The sequence below is a fragment of the Antechinus flavipes genome, chromosome 2 (assembly GCF_016432865.1).
Source record: "Antechinus flavipes isolate AdamAnt ecotype Samford, QLD, Australia chromosome 2, AdamAnt_v2, whole genome shotgun sequence".
NCBI lineage: Eukaryota > Metazoa > Chordata > Mammalia > Dasyuromorphia > Dasyuridae > Antechinus > Antechinus flavipes.
Window position 1 is genome coordinate 611,221,003 of NC_067399.1, and position 19,813 is coordinate 611,240,815.

General features: G+C 36.6%; 1 protein-coding gene across 2 annotated transcripts in view; it reads left to right on the plus strand.

Annotated features, from left to right (window-relative positions):
* The window catches only part of PLCE1 (phospholipase C epsilon 1), a 307,874-nt gene that overhangs the window by 182,186 nt on the left and 105,875 nt on the right, over positions 1 to 19,813 (plus strand). For both annotated transcript variants that reach the window (XM_051981681.1, XM_051981682.1), the window contains exons 7-8: positions 12,369 to 13,044; positions 18,133 to 18,315. In XM_051981681.1, coding sequence (XP_051837641.1) covers positions 12,369 to 13,044; positions 18,133 to 18,315 — 859 coding nt within the window. The remainder of the gene's footprint in view (positions 1 to 12,368; positions 13,045 to 18,132; positions 18,316 to 19,813) is intronic.

Genomic DNA, 19,813 nt, shown 5'->3' on the forward strand with positions numbered 1-19,813 from the left:
TTAGAGGTCATATGATCATAGATTAAGCTGAAAAGGGTCTTAGGGAACATCAGGTACAACTATTTATTTACAGATGTGGAAACTGAGGCCCAGACAAGTTAAGTGACTTTCCTAGGGTCACATGGGTAATCAAGGACAGGATCCAGACCTAGATTTTCCTGACTACTATCCCCACCTCCACATCTCTATATCATGTTGCTTCTCAGTTTGATATTTGCAATGCTAACAACTTAACTTTCACAGTGTTCCCAAATGTTTTTCACACTTCCATATGGCCTCCCTCTTGTCATTCATAAATACACATACCTCTTTCCAAATATGAATATAAGCTAAAATATTTTTATTTGTGTGTATATGTGTAAATATAACTCTTCTGGGTGCCAGTAAGACTCTTGAGGACCCAAGAGGCAAGAGGGGAATGTAATAACCTGCAGTAAGGGACAGAAAGAGTTTTTTTTTAAGGAGGGGGCTCTTTTAAAGGGGACATATCACACGTCACCCTAGTGGGCCTCCTGTTCCTTTCCTCAACTGTTAGATACAAGCTCTGTCTCAACTTTGCTGAAATATCCCCCCAGCTCTTCCGTTCCTGAATGTCACCAGAGAGTCTGTATGAGTTGAGGGTATGGGGGAGGAAAGGTCTTCACCAGTATACAGGACCCATGCCTCTCAAGCAAGATGGAGGCTCACAGTCATGTCCATTTGGCTTCTTTTCAGCTACTTTCTGGCTTCTCTACATGAGATCATCAGTCTCTCAAAGAGGAGTAAAAGCAGGTATGGTAGGATAAGATCATCTGTATTTCTCTTTAGTTTCTTGGGTCATCTGACTCTCATTGGCCACTGGAAACCACACACACACACACACACACACACACACACACACACACACACAATGCATGTACACACACACACACAAGTACAAAAGCCAAGGAAAAAGGCAAAATCATTGTCTCCTATCATACTGTTTCACATTCTAGTCTTTATCCTACTACCTGCTAGTAGTAAACCAATCCTAGCTTTTCTTTAATCAAAAATCTTGGAGCATTGATTATGTGCTTACTGTGTGACAGACACTTTCCTAAGTGCTGCAAATATAAATAAAGGCAGAAATATGGTTCCTGACCTCACATATAAGAAACATATGACACAAATGAAGTGTCATCTCAGGGGGAATGCCTTGGGGCTATGAGGAGGATGCCATAGGAAAGAGCTCCTCTAGAAGATCATATTTGAGCTAGGGGACATCAGTGAAAAGGCAGGGAGTTGGAATATGGTGTTATGTTCAATGAACAAAAAAGCATGTTGGGTGGCATTGAGTCTGTGTTGGGGAATAATGTGTAAGAAGACTGCAAAGGTAGGAAAGCATTAGCTACCAAGGACGTCATAGAAGACAGGAATAGGAAGAGACTTAAAGCAGAGATATCTACCAGCAGGTTACTGTAACAGTGCAAGTACAAGAGAGCTGGCAGAAAAGGTAGTAGCTGTGTGAATAGAAAAAACACATGGGAGGGATGTTATGAAGATTGAACAACAGCTTGGATATGTGGGAGGAGTGACAATGAAGAGTCAAGGATGACAACTGTATTAGGAGTGTGAATGACTGGGAGGATGGTGAAACTGTCAGTAGTTATAGAGAAGTTTAAAAAGGAGGACTAGGACAAGGGAAGTGGGGAGGGAGGCAGTAAGCTCTGCTTTAGATAAGTCTTTTTTTTCCGTGTGTGTGTGTGTGTGTGTGTGTGTGTGTGCATATCCAATAGTTATAGTACAATAATGGATCTGGCCTATAAAAATCCCATTGAAAAACTGTCATTTTATCATGGCAGAGGAACATGGGAAAACATGTACATACACATGTACAGACATATATGCTTGCAAATATATACATATATGTAGTATATGTGCACATGGTTTGATCATGTCACCCTTATCGTATTTGTTTATTCATTAAACTCTAATGGCTCCCATTATCTCCAGCAATAAATATCAAATCTTCTGTTTAGCATTTGAAGCTCTTCATAAGCTGTCCTCTGCTTTAGAAAACACCCAACCAAAATCTTCATTGAACCTATGAAATGATAATCGATCATGACATCATGATCATAGGGAAGGAGCTCAAGTTCTAAAGTCAGAAAAGGCAGGTTGCAGTCCCATCTCTGATAGTCACAAGCTTTAGAATCTCGGGCAAGTCCCTCAAGGTCTTGGTTTTCTTGTATGTAAAATAAGAGGTATGGATTAGAGGGGGCATTTATGTGAGAAGAATTTATTGAGAGTCTATTGGGTGCCAGGAGCTAGGTATACAAAGACAAAGAAAATAGTCCTTGCTCTTATGGGTTACCATTCTACCGTGTTTCTCCGATAATAAGACACTGTCTTTTTTTTTTTTTTTTTTGGACAGAAAAACACCAGAGGGCTTATTTTCAGGGGAGGGCTTATTTTAATGAACATTGACAGCAATTTTAATAAAAAAAAGAATTCTTCTTTTATCCTCCATCATGCCCCTTTTATCTATCCTCCATTGTAATGACCGCGTATTTAAAATCAGCCGGAGTCAGGAACTCAGGTTAAGGGAAAAATCTTCAGTCTTTATTGAAGTGAAGAGGTGAAAAAAGATTGCGATAGCAATATGGGCAAGAAGGATTGCGATAGCAATATGGGCAGCTGCGACAGGAAGCCAGCTAACAGAGAGAGCGGGAGAGATCTGAGCTCTCCTCCCCTTCCTTTTTCACTGCCCTGCCTCCACCCACCAGAATCGTCATTTCCTATACAACACATCAGGACTTGCACAAAGAGTGGGCGGGGCCATTCTTTCTCCAAGCTTATATATTAATAGAGCATGGTCCAATTACTATTTAGCCTCATGTGCTTGGGACCTCAGTGCATCAACTCAAGCCTCAGCCCATTACACTCCATCATGCCCCCTCACTCCAGCTTACATACTGGGTTTTTATGTTGTCCTGCCTCAGCTCTCCTCCGCGGTGCTGCTCTCAGTGGCACCAGCAAGCAAGTCACTGGGGAAGAACAGGATGACGCGCTCACTGCTGCAGCTCTGATTGGATGCAGCTCAGAGTGTGGCATGCGTTTTACGGGGTGGGGGGGGGATGCATACAGAGGATACCGTAATGTAGTGTGTAGCGGAGGGGATCACCTTCACCACAGTAGCAATCTCAATAGGGCTTATTTTGGGGGGAGGGCTTATTTTAGAGGAATCTTACACAATAAGGGGAGGGCTTATTTTCGGGATAGGTCTTATTATTGGGGAAACACGGTATGAGTTAGCAAAAGATGATTCCTCCCATGCATGAATAAAGAGTGCACACGTGAAGGAAACACTGCTGATCAGGGACCTCAAGTATGGGGATGTAAGTGGCTAGAGTCCATATGTGGCCACAATAGCTCATACCTCTGCTGCTACAAAGCTGCTAATATCTTCTATTGTTATCAGAGTCAATAAACATTTAATAAATGTCTTTTCACAGCCAGGCACTATGCTAAGTACAAAATAGTCCATGCTCTCAAGGAGCCCAAAATCTATTGGGAAAAGATACATATTTTTAAAAATCTGAAAAAGGGGGTGGAGGAGGAGACCATGGGCATGATGAATTCCTATATCTAAGTAGAAAATAATGAGGTCAGTGCTCTGGACAACGTCCTTCAATGGTGAAGAATCTGAGAGGACTTTCCTCTGTCCACTTACTAATGTCTCCAATCAGAGGGAAAGAAGGGCCCTCAAGACAAGTAGTACTGATGAGTTATGAGTTCCAGAAATGATGATATCATACAAAGATGATATCTAGAGTCTAGAAATCCAGAAGTGCAGGAGAACAGCTGGGTGAAAAATTATAAGGTGAATGCCTTGGGCACCCTCTATCATGATGTTCTCTGATAGGTAATTCATTATTCACAACTTCATTCCACTCTTGGGCACAATGTTTCTGTTGGGTGTGCCGACCCTGATGAATATCTATACTATGCTCTTCACTGGACATTAGCTTTCCTATGTCAGGTAATATACTCATGGCCACCAAGTATCAATTTGTAAAGCCTGATTTCTTCTAGACTGCCAAGTGGTCATTTCCATTCCCAACTCCTGAATTGCAGTTACTAGACAGCCTCTCCATGATAAATACTGACTGACCAGCATTTTGATTATTGGAGGCTCTGAGCTACCATACCCAGATGGCTGAACAAAAGTCAGGCAAAATACTCCTAAGCTAAGAATAAGTCTATTCTTTGGACCTAAATAACTATACATGCAGATCCTGTTCCCCAAAAATCCATTTGAGGGGGTTGTATACCCCTAAAAATAACCCCCTGAAAGAGAGGGCTATAAAATTTATTTCACATCTAGTATCCTTTAGATATTGGTATGCAAATGAATCCAAACAAGCACAAAAGCTAAGGAAGAGGGCAAAGTAAGTTGTCCTCTACTGGGCCACATTCTTAACTTCCCATGTCTATTTGTCAGCAGAAAAAAACAATTCTGGCTTCTTTTTTTTAATCTGCATTTGGGCAAATGCATATATATATTTACATTCTTAGTTGTGCATGTGTTTAAATATATACATACATGTGTTGAAGAGACAATATAGCATAAGAGATAATTTGCAGTGTGATGCTTGACATTTGAAACAGTTGAAATTGAGTATTCAATACCTAAATGAAAGGAATCCTCATTAGAACATAACTGTCAAGTGGTTATCTATCCTCTGCTTGAAGGCCTATCAGATTTCCAGGCAGCTTATCACACTTTTGGACAGCTCCAACTGTTGGGAATTTTTTTTTAACAACAAACATAGTCTTCTTTGTAACTGCAAAGTTGACTTTAACTTCTCAGTGCCCAAGCAAACTCTTTAGACAGCCAAGATGAGGAGTTTCTTCACCAAGAGGAAATTGCATGTCTGAATTACATGAAAACATAGGTCTGATCTAAATATATTCATACTGCAGTCTCTGATTTCCTTTTATCATATCTTCATTTCCCTTGAGGTTCTCTTGGTGAAAAGCCATGTCCTCTATTGCCTCTATTAAACTTTGGATCTTTATTTTGACACACCACGCCTTTTTCACTCTTAGATTCTTTTTCCCTAGGCTTTCTACATCTATCACTTTCTAGACCTTATAATTTTTACCATGAAAGTTCTGAAAACTTTTTCTCCTATTGCAGATTTCTAGACTGCTGAAAATTGTATTGGGCAAAAAAAAAAATTGATCAAAAAGACAAGCATATATCCTTTACCAAATTTGTAAAAATCCTAATATGAAAATTTCACATTTCATTTAAATGTAATTGTGGCACAAACCTAAGTGTCCAGACATTTTCATTACACCAATTAACAGCTATATAAACAAAAAGTTGTGAATGCATCAGTTATATAGACTACAACACAAGGCTTGTAATCAAATTCATTGAAATCAGAACAACCAGGTATTATTGCTATGAGTCATATATTTTGATATAAAATAAAATCATGAAACCTCTATTTTAAAAATGTTTAGTCAGTTAGATTTTTTTCATATATAATGGAGAATTCTATGTCTTAAAAACATATTAAGAATCCTGGCAGGGGACCTTTAGAAACAATTCTTTAATTATAGATCTACTGTAGTTAAAATTCTGTACTAAAAGTAAACACTGCAACAAATACATTCTTTAATTCCTGCTTATATAACAGTAACTCTTCATAGCAGAATTGCCTATGTGCATGCTATGTGTACAAGAAGAGGGAAGGAGGAAAGATTTCTTTTAACTTACTTATTGAACAGTAGATATATTAAAATTCTCACCTTTCCATAGTTAATCTTCAGTTGCTTACTCCTCAGAATACTTATAACTGAGCCAGAAAATCCATTAAACTACCAATTGAAATTTTAAAAATTAAAAAATTGCAAAGATTCAGTAGCTTTGAGATTAGGGCATAAAGGGAGTTCTAATGTTAAAACTAGAAAAATTTTATACTGAGAAAAATAAACACCTTTCACAGAACAAATTGACCTTAGAATAGAGAGGGAGACTCATTACCGTCAGCAGGTTGGCCATTTGGTGATGAATTATTTGGTCATGGCAATCCAAGAATCAAAGACAAATATAAAATGACTCCCGGTTCTGTACATTCCCCTTTTGCTTTCACACTGAGAGTTGTTGCTTATCCTCCTTTCTCAAAAAGGACCAATGATATCCATAGATGATATCTTGATTTGCATATGAATTGGCTTTAAATGAGGCAGAACTGAACAAAGTCATCAACTTCCCTCTAGTCTTGGAGTCTAATGACTAGACAAAGATCAGAACTTAGAATGGCCCAGGACACAGTTGGAGACCATGGCCTTTTTGAATTAAGGTCTTTTCCCAAGCCTCAGTTTACTGAGACTACATCAACTCAATGCCTAAAGGAGAGGTATGAACTGAGACAAAAGATGATCCCATTTGCCAAGGGATCATAGTAAAGTTGCTGAGAAGGGATGGACAGTACAAAGGCTCTCAAAGCTTTGAGATCATCTACAAATGTAATTTGATGGTTGCTATTACAAAGAATTAAAAACTGAATATCATACATAGGCCAGCGGAAAAGCTAATGGTGGGTTTGAGCAGGCTGCAACAGTTGGTCAGCAAGAAATTACAGAAAAAGAACAAAAGCAGAAAATTGTTGTTAGGAAACTGTGTGATAAGAAGAGAAGGTAGAGCCAGTTGGGTGACCAAGGCTATGGGTGACAGATAAGTAGCCTCAGGCTCCACTAGTCTCTTCATTGTCAAAACAAATCAAAGGCTATGCCTGATTAACCGGGGGGCATGGGAGGTCATGTAAGTTAGGTAGATATAAACAGATAGCAGTTTGCATCATTGGAAGGAACAGCCTAAGGTCATAGGGCCAAAAGATAACTGGATTTTCCCCGTCATAGAGCTAGCAAAATTGAGACAGTAACTCAGATTTCCTAAATCCTGCAGTCTAGGCCTCTACAGGATACCTCCCTCATTCTCCAACTTTATTAAATCATCTCTTTTGAATTGCTAATTTACAACTCTGCCAGCTCTTTTTCATCTTTAGTATTTGTTTTCATTTATAAACTTTTGAAGTGAATTCAACAAGCACCTGCTAATGAGTACAACATGCTTATTATGTTTAATTCATTTTTTAAGGACCTTATACTTTGCTAAGGGGTATCAGCTATTCAGTCAATAATCATTTATTAATCACCACATATCAGACTCTTAACCATTCAAGAGAATGAAATAGTCCTGCCTTCAAAGGGTTTATAATCTGGCTAGGGAAGACAACTCCATTCCATGTAGGTACTCATGTCCTTATATGCATGTACACACAAACAAATGACATATACATGCTTAACCAGTCCAAGAATATGGATGCAGGAGAGAAAATCCAATGAATCGAGGTTAAACCACAATGTACATAAAGAGACTAATGTATGATAAATCTGGAATAGAAAATTGGAGACAAGCTATAAAAGGCTTTAAAAGACAGCAGAAGAATTTGTTCTTAGAGGTAATGGCAAGCCAATGGAGTTGACTTAATGTAAGAATAACATAGTCAGACTTTAAGAAGATAACTTTTTCAGATGTGGGAATACCAACTAGAATGTTATTATAATAATAGAGAGGAAAGGTTATGGGGCATGCTATGTGAATGATAGGAGGGATATGGATGTGAGATGTCACAGAGATTGAATCAAGATTTGGCAAATGATTGGATTTATGGAGTGAGAATATAGAGCAAACTTGAGTGACTGGAAAATTGGTGCTATCCTTTACAGAAATAGGGAAATATGGAATGGAATGTTTTGGAAGGTAATTATAATCACTGAGTTACTCAGCAAACATTTATTAATCACTTAGTGTGTACTAGGCATTGTGCTAAGTGCTATGGATACAAAGAAATATTTTAAAAAATCATCACTGACCTAAAGTAGCTTACATTCTAATGAGAAACATGAAAATGTATACACACGAGATATAAACATGGAAAATAGAAAGTATTATCAAAGAGAAACATACTAGCAGAGGGCAAGTCGTGAAACAAAAGAGAAATCAAGGATTGACAGCTTTAGAGACTGTAGAGAGAAGTGTGTGTTTGAAAAAAGACCATCTTATAGTAATGACCTATAATAAAATGCCAGAGATATTGGTAACTTTGGATTTGGATATCATTCAATTTTCAGTTGAATGATGAGATAAGAAAAAAGATTTCAGAAAGTTTTTTAAAAATGGAGAGTAGAGGCAGCTAGTAGAGAAAACATTCTCAAGGAGTTTATCCAAGAAGGGAAGGAGAGATAGGATGATTGCAGAAATGCTGGAACCAAGAAAATTTTTTTAAGGAACCATGAGTGTGTTGGTGGGCAAGAGGCAAGGTGCTAGTAAATAGAGATTGAAGAAAGATTAGAGTTGATATTGGGGGTAATCTCATATTTAAAGAAAAATTTCCTCATTTTCCTTACACCTATGTAGGAAGTTGGAAGAAGAGAGAGTGGGATCATGGCAGGGAGAAGGACTACCTCTTTACCTAAGATTGAAGTGGAAGAGCCTAATAAGGGATGACATCTCAGTGATGTAAGATGAGAAGGAAGAAAGGGAAAAGCCTTCGTAAATAGGCTTAATTTTTTCATGAATTATCCAACAAAGACTTCAGCTAAGAGGTGGTGAGAGAGGATGCTGTGGGAGACTTGAGATGTGAGGTTTGCAACAGCAGCTATGAAGAGAGCAGGAGCTAGGGAGTTTGATGAGGACCCATTTGAGATAAAATACATAAATCCTATTGGATTCTATAAGCATAGTGTTATAACTTCCTTTGCCTCTGTTAAGCAGCATGTGAATAGAAATAAAGAATCCACATGGTAAGAATAATTCATGGTTACAGCTTAGAAAGGCATGTCTGGTAATAGGACAAGAGGTCAGGGAATTTAAGAGAAAAGGATTACGTAGAATCAAATTGATTTATCAGGTAAGTGAAGAAGAGAGTGCAGAGGTAATGACCTGGGAACAGACTTAGCGGTCATAAACCATAAAGAAAAATGGAAGGATAAAAAATTTTGATCAGATAAAGCAACTTGAGTGTTTGTGAACATAGATGTGGAACTTCTGTGCTATTTGGGGGCAGTTTCCTCCCTGTAAGAGCAGTTGATAATGACTAGAAACAGATACCTAGCACAAATATACATATATTGGAACATGGCTTGAGAGTGTACATGGATAGTTTGGGGGGAACCCAGCTCTTATGTAAAGGAGGAAAAAATCTCTGAATTCTCTGGAGAGAGTAATAAAAATATCTAGCATTCTAGTCAGAGAAGGGAAATTTCCTGAGTAGCAACAGCCTTGAGAGATACTTTGTGATTAACCCCAAATTCAAAAATTCTGGGATCTGATCATTTAGGAGCAGAAGGACATTCCCCTATCGTACCCAACAGAAAGGAGGGGAAGGAAACCTTTGTTCAAATCCTGCCTCTATCATTGGTTGTGTAAATCAATCTCTTAGTGCCTCCGTATGTAAAAGGATGACAATATTTGTTGCATCTGCTTCATAGAGTTGTGGGAAAAATGAGATAAGGTATATTGTAATATTCTCAGTGGTTGGTTTTCTGAGGTCTTGGGAGCAGCCTTTGTTTCAGCAGAGTAATCACCACAAGATTAGCCAGGTGTTAAAGTCCAAAAGTCTTTATTGTCTCCTTTGCTTGGTGCTCAGCTAGCTTTCTCTTGGCCTTCAAATGGGATTTGGTTTCAGTGGAGAAAATGCAGGAGCATAGGCTACCACGGTGGTGTGAGATGAAGTGAGTCTGAGTCCAAGGGTTTGTGCTTCAGCCTCCAGCCACCACAAAGTTGGATGATGGAATGAATCTGTCTCTACCTCCCTTGGCTGAGTTTGTCCCAGCTTATATGCTCTACACTGAGTATAAACCAATCATTATATCACTAGGAAACCGTTTTTTTTTTTTGTTATAAGATTAAATCAATCATACTGAACTTAGAGAACTATCAATCACCATGCTAAACTAGATAACCATTGTCTCATCAATTACACTGACTTAGCATCTTGTAAGACTCCTGGTTTCAGAGTTCTGGCCCATAACAATATATGTTTATAAAGTACTTTCAAACTTTAAAATGATATACAACTATCCCTTCTAGAGGTTCAAATCTATGTCTAGTTTGATTGCTGAATCTCTTAAATTGGTAAATAGCTTTCTAGGCTTGCATTATAGAGGCTCCTAAACAACTTCTATGTAACTCTTAGTATGTAGAACTACAGAATTACTTACTTCCAAAAAAGAATAAGGCTCCTTGCTTCAGAAATTCAGTAAGTAAGCTTTAAAAAAAAAAAAAGCAAACTACTAATTTCCTGTTTGAAATAAATTTATTCAATTATATGTTAGTGTCAATTTTGCTTTAGGCAATAGGCTTTGGTCCTTAGAAGAATGCTTTTTAATGAAATTATTAACATCTGGGATTAGTTTCTTTTGAGTTTTATAATAAAAACTGACACTAAAGAAGACATTTACATTATTTATGCCATTTATATCATTATTGAACAGCAGCCCTGTAATTTTTCTTTTCCAGACATTTATTTCATGTTCATAATTTCTTTTCTGCAAAATGTATTTAGCTGAAAACTCAAATTGAATATAGAATGTAGAAAACACAATTTCCCTTGATGAAAAAATTAAGAATAATAATTCAAATTCATTTAATCAGCATAAGTTATCACCACTGATTCATCTCGTAACTCTTATGCCTTGCAGGAAGTGCCATTTGGACATGTTCAGGGTGGGAGGTCAAGAACCTCCTTCTACTATAGAAATACAAGCAAGATAAGCCTTCACCTATTTAGAATCTTATTTCCTAAAGTTATCTCAGCTCTTACTAAATTGTAGAAAACTAAAAAGGATTGAATACTGTTGAGAATGATGGAAACAAGTCTGCAAAAAAAAAGTTCCTTTTATTTATATTGTAGTAGTCATTGTATGTTGTTTTCTTGGCTCTGCTTACTTTACTCTATATTAGTTCTTATACACTTTGCACACTTGCTTCATTTACCCCTGTACTGGCTACAATATCTTCCCTTCCTCATCTTGACTCCTTGGTAATCTAATTCAGGTTCAGTTCTACACCGTACTTTTAAGTCTTTGCCCTATTATTCTATGGAAGATCTTGCCCTTCCAAATCCCAACCTTAGTCCACTCTCATCACCCTAAGTCTTTGCTCGAATTCATGTGGTAACTGTGATGAGATTGTTACATAATATCATCTAGGCTCTCATAGTGGCAAGACTATTATCCATGCATAATTGATTCACTAAACCACCTGACTTGTCAAATCTTTTTATCTCTCCTCACACCTCCCATGTTTACCCCTTTCCTCATTCTTCTCATCCACCAAGAGCTCTCTCCTACCCCCTTCTTCTCATCTCCTATTACTCAAATGATTAAACTTACTTTTGATGATTAGATTTATGTAAGGACTAGTTGCCACAGGAGCAAGTGTCCCAACCTATTTACCTTGACTTTTGAGAAAACAGTTTGCCCACTCAAAACAGATTTCTAATGTGTAGAATTCTCACCAGTCATTATGAAAATCACCTCTCCAAAAAATATACTAAATAGCTTCATTTACCTCTATAGTGTTGATTCTATAAGGAGTTGCTTCAATGACTAATGAGCTACTACCTCAGAATCCCTCATGCTTTACATCCTAATCTCAATTATTGTACTTTCTTCATTCCTAGTATGTTAATCATCAACCCTGCTAAACATCCACCAATTTCTCTGCTCCTTTTCCCAATTCTTTCTCCTTTCTTCACTCCCCACCCCATGCAAAGATTTCCTAAACTAATTTTTTTTTTGGAATATGAGGCCATTTCAAGATCCTTCTACTCCTTCCATATTTTAAAAATTTATATAAAATCATTTCATTCTCTTCTGTTTTAAAATAGGTATGCTTAATCCTTAGTAAGACCAATTCCTACCAAAATGAAAATTAGCATCTCGTCAATTTTATGACAGAATTTCATAATTTTTATAATTTTATGTCATTGAACCAGTATAGTTGATTATTAAAAGAGATTCTTCTGGGTATACATGAAAAATCATTTTAGTTTTTTTCTCATTATTTATGTGTCATCTAATAGACCTAGAAATTACATTTTAGGTGTCTGTATTGCCACAAATTGTTAAAGATAGAGTTAAAAACATTTAGATAAATGCCTCTACATTTTGCATTTCCAAAAGTCACTCTATTTCTTTGCAAATTTGGAATCCATAGTTAAATAAGAGTAAGTATACTATGCTTATGTTAAAATTCATTTTATCTTATAATTATTAGACTATAAAATCAATCATTGGTAATTTTTGTGACCTCATTTCCAATATAGGTTTATAATTGGAGAACTATCTGATTCAGAAAGTGATATTTTTGAGCAAGCCAAAGAATGGGATTTCCATGGAACAGAAGAAGAGCAGAAAGCATTCAACCATGGCACAGAACTCATTCCCTGGTATGTCTTGTCAATTAGAGCTGATGTCCATCAGTTCATACTCCAAGGAGCCACTGTTATTCACTATGACCAGGATGCACATCTGTCAGCACGCTGCTTTCTTCGGCTTCAACCTGATAATAGTACTTTGACCTGGATCAGACCTACAACTGCCTCACTCGCCAATACTAAAGCCAAATTAGGCATCACAGGAAATTTAGCTGAGCCTGGCAAACTTCAATCACTTGGCAATACTGGATTAAATGGATTGATGGAAGGTTTTCTGGATTTGTTTTCAGTCAAGGCTGTGTACATGGGACATCCTGGCATTGATATGCACACTGTATGTGTTCAGAACAAACTCAGTAACATGTCCCTCTTAGAGAATAGTGTGACACTGCTTTATGGACTTCAAACTACTGAGAATAGATTATTACACTTTGTGGCACCAAAACATACTGCTAAAATGTTGTATAATGGATTATTAGAATTAACAAAAGCTGTAAGAAAAATGAAGAAATTTCCTGACCAGCGACAGCAGTGGCTAAGGAAGCAATATGTCAGCCTCTATCAGGTAAGGAATTTAGTGTTACCCTCTGTTAATGATGCAAGATATTATTGGTCTCCCACAACATTATTAATGCCTGATAAACAATCAAAATTTCATTCAATTGTAATTTTAATTTTATGACTTTGTAATCAGTGAACTGCCAGTACATGTTCGTGACTAAATGATCATTGGTAACATTAGAATAGAAACATCCTATGTAATTTAGAGAAATCACATAATGTAATGGAACTATTAAGTTTTTAAGGGTAAAAAAATGTATCCCAATTTGGAGACAGTTTATACACATACATGCATTCGTACATATGCATACATGTATGTAAGAGTGTGTGTGTGTGTGTGTGTGTGTGTGTGTGTATGGATATAACTGGTTTTATTGTGCTTTACTTAATCGCAGATTACTCTGTCTTTTAATAAATTGAAGATTTGTGACAACCCCGCATGCAATAAAACTGTCAGCACCATTTTTCCAACAGCATATGCTTATTTTATGTGTCTCTAATTTTGGTAATTTTTGCAATATTTCAAACATTATTATTATTATCATTATGTTTGTTATAGTGATTTGTGATCAGTGATCTTTGATATTGCTATTATAATTGTTTGTGGGTTACATGAACTGCATCCATATACGATGGGCAAGCTCAATCGATAAATATGTACTGACTGCTCCACCAACTAGCCATTGCTCAGTCTCTCTCCCTCTCCTCTGGCTTTTCTATTTTCTGAGACACAACAGTATAGAATTTAGGCTAATTAACAACCCTACCTTGGCCTCTTAAGTATTCAAGTGACAGGAATAGTCAATCATGTAACAAACTTGATTGTTTTATTTTAAGAAGTTGCCACAGCCATGTTCAGCAGCCACTACCATAATCAGTCAGCAGCTTTACAGTAAGACCCTCCACCAGCAAAAAGAATGACTCTCTGAAGGCTCAGACGATAGTTAGCATTTTTTAAAGTATACATATTTTTAGACAAAAATACTATTACACACTTTAAAAAACTACAGTATACTATAAATATAACTTTTATATGCACTGGGAAACAAAAAAATTCATGTAATTTGCTTTATTAAAATATTTATTTTATTGCGGTGGTTAGAACTGAACCCATAATGTCTCCAAGGTATGCCTGTATTTATGTATATTCCCTCCAAAAAATAATTCTTAGAATCATAAATTTTGAACTGGAATGGTTCTCAGAAGCCCCTTGATTAACTTCCTTATTTTTATATAGAAGAAACTCAGAGGAATGATTTAGACCCAAGATTCTTGGTAATTATAGCCATCAGTTTTCCCTGGCCTACTACTTTGAGGACTACACACTAATCCTAATTAATAGCTAACTTAAAATACTAGCTAAGAGAAATAACAGAAGACTAAATAGAATTTAAATTCTAAGTTTTGAAAAAATTCAGGTTTTTTTCAAGGTCAATCTGTGTGCTTCTTTGTATAATGCCTATCTTAGTTTTATCATCTATAAAATGGGGAAATTAAAGATACTTTCTATTAGCTCCATGAGGAGCATTCAGGTCATACTTGTGAAAGTTATATGTGAGATACTTGGGAGGAAATGGCTCTAACTCTACTTGATTACTATATTGCAATACTACATATAAATTTTACTATATACATATCTATACATACACACACATAGATACAATTCACATGTATTTAAATGTTTTGTTTATCACGTGGTTAGACAAGTAGCATCTTTAACCTTCCAGAATATTCATAAGCCTAAAAATAAGCCAAAATACCTGAGTCCAACAAGAATTGCTCTTAAATAATGTTCAGCTATTTAAGTAATAATTAAATGCCTAAAATGTCCTAGTTTTTTTTCTGGGTGTTAGAGAAACAAAAACAAAACAGTCTTCCCCCTCCAGAAATTTACCTTCTACTGAGGGTGAGGTTGATTTGGGGAGCCCATATACTTCTACAATTCTTTATCTTGTAGTTTTCCCTAGAAATTATCAGTTCTGCCTCCTGTTATATTCAAAGAATAGAGCAATGTTGAGTGTTAAAAAAAAAAAAAAAAGATTGAAACAGTATAGTAGTGAATGGTTAAGCTCAGCCCTACATGTCTGATCAGCTTCCAGAGACATTACTGTACCAGAATATTGTATAAAACCTGATGTTTATCCAGCAAAAGTTAGACAATCTGTTATGATTTCTGAGTAAAACAAGAAAATTCACAGTAATTTCTTTTAACTTTCCATCAAATACAATTAAACATGATTTTGACATTTGAAGCATTCATTTTAAATTAGTTGTAAAATTTACTCATATCCAAAGCACCTCATTCTTCAGTGATATTAGATAAATCACTCCTCACTGCCCCTGGATTTTGTATAACCCTAAATCCTAAACAGAAATTCTATGTTGCTCTTGTAGCCTTACTTATCTCATTGCTTTGCAGTGGGAGTTTTGGGAGCAATACCTCACTAAATTGAACAATTCTTGACCATGTTTGTATCTAACTTTAAACCACATATGGTTGTGATTATTAAATCACAGAAAAATTCCTTTAACAGAGGAATGATCTTTTGCAGAAAAGATTGCAATTTTTAAAATGATATCATCTAATTTTCGTACAATATAATTAAATTTATCCTGTGTATCAGGCATTATCCCAGGTGCTGGGAATACTAATAATCAAAAGTGGTCTCCAGTTTCAAAAGCTAACTGCCTAACCAGAAGGAGTCAACATGTAAATATTTAGGTGTGTACAAACTACAGTGTGATTGAGAGTAGAGATAAGAGGGTACTCAGCAGTTATGCTTCAGGTGTAAAATAGAGCTTAAGCTAAGCCTGAAAGGAAATTAGTATTCTGAGAGATGGAGGTAATGAATGGTTCCTGGGTGTGGGAAATGAAATGCCACATGAGAAAAAGAGTAAGAGACCCTGTTTAGTTAGGCCACTAACACTGTGTGTGCAGTGGAATAATGTACAGTAACTCTAGAAAGGTAGTTTGGAACCAGTTTGTGAAGGGCCTTAAATGTCAGATAGAAAAATTTATATTTGAATCTAAAGGTAATTAATAGCAAACCACTGAAATTTAGTGAGATTCCTGTGGTTAGATCTGCACTTCAGGAAAGACAGTTTGGCAACTATGTGAATGATAGATGGAAAGTTGGAAAAATCTGGGGCAGGACCTATTTTAGGAACTTAATGCACTACCCTAGGCCAAAGGAGATAAGGGCTCGAACTAGAATGGTGGCTCTGTGATGAGAGAGAAATGTCATGGAGCAGAAATGACAGATTTGGCAACTAAGTGCATATGTAGAATGAATGAGAATCGGGCTGAGAATGACACTAAGGTTTCAAACTTACATGACTGGAAAATGAATATTACCCTAAAACACACACACACACACACACACACACACACACACACACACAGGAAAAGTCCAAAAAACAATGGACCTGAAGAAAAAAGTAAATTGTATGTTGGATTTGTTGAGTTTAAGATGTTTGTGAGATATCCATTGTGAAAGGTCCAGTAGGCAGTTGATAGCCAGATGAGAGCTTAGAAAAGAGGGCTAGCTACATAGATGCATAAAGATAATTAAAATCCATGGCAAGTACTACCAGCAATAGATCATAGAGCAAAAAGGGAAGAGGCCCAGAACAAGGCCTTGGAGTACACCCAAGGAGCTTGTTTTAGATTATGATTCAGCAAAGTGGGCAGAGATATGCAAGAGAAGAACCAACAGAGAACAATATTTCAGAATCACAGAGGAGAGAATATCCAGGAGGAGAGGTCGACAGTCAACAGTGTCAGGTACTGCTGAGAAGTCAGCACCTGCTATGTATAAAGCACTGTTAGCTCCTAGAGATGCAGAGACAACATGTGAAATGATCTCTGCTTCCAAGGAGCTTCAACTGGGGAGAGAGAGACAGAGAGAGAGAATGTGTGTATGTGTGTGTGTGTGTGTGTGTGTGTGTGTGTGTGTGTGAGAGAGAGAGAGAGAGAGAGAGAGAGAAATTATTTACAAAATAAATACCCAAAAATATGTAGACAATCCATTAGATTGAGCTCCTTGGAGGCAGAGACTTTTTCCATGTCTCACCAGTGCTTAACAATGCCTAGCATGTAGTAGGCAAACTACATGTTTATTGACTGAATACAAAAAGATAATTTGGGAAGGAAGGGTGACAACTTCTTTCTATCTAGTCAAGAAGCATGAGAATTAAGAAAAAGCCATTGCTTAACAATTAAGAAATGATTGGTGACTTTGGAAAGGTCAATTCCTTTATTTAAATTGTGCTGTTAGAGTTTTTAAAAATAGGAAAAGGGGAGGAAAATAAAGTAACTAGCATAGAAAGCTTTTTCCAGAAGTTTGTCTATGAAAGGGAGAAGAGATATAGAATAATAGGGATTATGGATCTTGTAATGAAATTTTTCAAGATGGAATTAATAAAGATTTAAATATGATTTTATGCACTAACAAAAGAATCCAGAGATGAGGAGAAATTGAAAATTACAGGAAAGGGAGAAAGGATGGGATAATAGTGAGAAAATCTGAAAAAGACAAAAAGAAATGGGATTAAGGGCACATGTAGAGGAATTGAACTTGGCTTTTACCAAAGTTAGGAGTAAAAGAAGAGAAAATGAGTGATAATGGCAAGAGGTTAATAAAAGAAGATGAGAGAGAAAGAGGGAATTCATGTTGAATGGCTAGTAAGCACTCAGCATGAGGCAAGATCTTCATCTGTGAGAATGGGGAAAGATTTTGGAAGAGAAGAGGAACTATGGAAAGGCTGTGGTGGAGAGGGAGATAGAGAAGGAATTAGGAGTATAAGAATTGCCTTACTTCAGTGAAGATCCAAATAAGATTTCATTAACTAAATTTGCAGTACAACTAGTGAACATGGTTATGACCTTTTCTAGCTCTGTTCAGAATTCCATGAATACAAATGGAGGAAATAGATAGTGGGGTTGGGGATTAGCAAGAGCAAGTGATGACAGAACAAGAGAAAAGGGAATTCAGTAGCAGAATATGGTATACATTTAATGTCCCTATTTCTGAGGAGCTTCTCTGTTGTGTTATAGTCAGGCCTCCATTTATAATTATGTCATTCTTTATAGGAGGATGGAAGATTTGAAGGTCCAACTTTGGCTCATGCTATTGAACTGTTTGGTGGCAGACGTTGGACTACACGAAATACAAGTCCAGCAACACTTTCTAAAAGTGTGGAGAAACCCAGTGTGCAAAGGAACAATACCCTTGGGATAAGTGCAAATAAGAAAAAGAAAAAAATCCTTATGAGGGTAAGAATTTGACACTTTTATCATATATCACATCAAATCAACCAATGTTTATTGAGCAGTTGTAATGTGCACCAAGCCAGGTGCCATGGGGGATATGAAAGGAGCATAGAACATGGTCCCTTCTTTCTTATTATAAATTATAATTTAATTGAAGAGAAATTTTTCAGCATAAACTTTTAAAACCGCTAAAATGAATGGTAGAGACTATAAAATGCAATTAGAATCATTGAATTAGAATCACTTCCTGTAGATGATGTAGGTGAGGAAATCTATGAGATAAGAAGAGGAAGGAGTGAATTTAACTGTGAGCGTCAGCTTTATCCTGTAAGGGGAACAGCAAGCATACTAGTTTGGCTAGAGTATGTAATTTAAAAAGAATAATTGTATAATAACCCAGAAAAACAAATGGGAGGCAGATTGTCAGTTGTTTTAAAAGCTAAAGAGGGAAATTTGTATTTGATCCTAACAAGAATAGGGAGTCAGTGAAAACTTTTTAAGCAGGAAAGTAACATCATCTGACCTGCACTCTTAACAATATCAATCTGGTAGCTGTGTGAAGATAGATAAGAAAGAGGGAAAGGCAGGAAAATGAATCGTGAGACTTTCAAAGTAATCCTCGTCAAAGTGATATAATGAATATGGGTCCAACCAGGTTCCTTACCTACTAGGTCATCTCAGTTGCTCCTGTTACCTCCAGGTTCAAACACAAATACAAAATTCTTTGGCTTTTAAAACCCTTCAACTACTTAGCCCCTCACACTTTCTGAGCTCCCTCTCTGGATTTTGTCTCTTCACTGGCTGTCTCCTCTTCTGTCTCTTTGCTTTCCTTTGAACTCAAATACTTAGTTTTTGAAACTTTTGGATCTCAATACCTAGTTTTCTTAAGTACTCAATCCAAATTTTACTTTCTCCAAGACACTGCCTCTTTAAGAATCTATCACCACTGCTAATGTCTTCTTTCTAAACTACTTCCTTATAGTTAGGTAAATGGGTAGATAGGTTGACAGCCAGACAGACATACAGATAGATGGATGGATATATAATTAAATAGATAGGTAGACAGATAAACACATACATATACACAATTATTTACATGTTATATATCTTATTAGAATGTGAACTTGAAAGGAGGGACTATTTTGGCCTTTCCCTGTACTACTAGCATAGTGCCTGACTAATAGATGCTTGTTCCTGATTGAGAGTGGTGAAGGTTTGGATAAGGTAGTAACTGAATAGAGAGGAGATGGTTATGATATTTTAGAGGTAGAATCAGCAAGATTTTGGCAACTGATCAGTAAAGTAAATGAGGATAGAGTTAAATAATATATGTAAAGCTCTTTGCAAATGCATATGCATTAGCTATGATGTTAGTATTTATTAGTAATATTTATCAGTCAGCAATCATATTAAGCACCTACTGGTGGCTATATTTACAAAACATTTTTTTTAAATGAAAGTATTGTAGTTTGGCAGGAAGGACCCTAGCCACTGGGGAGAA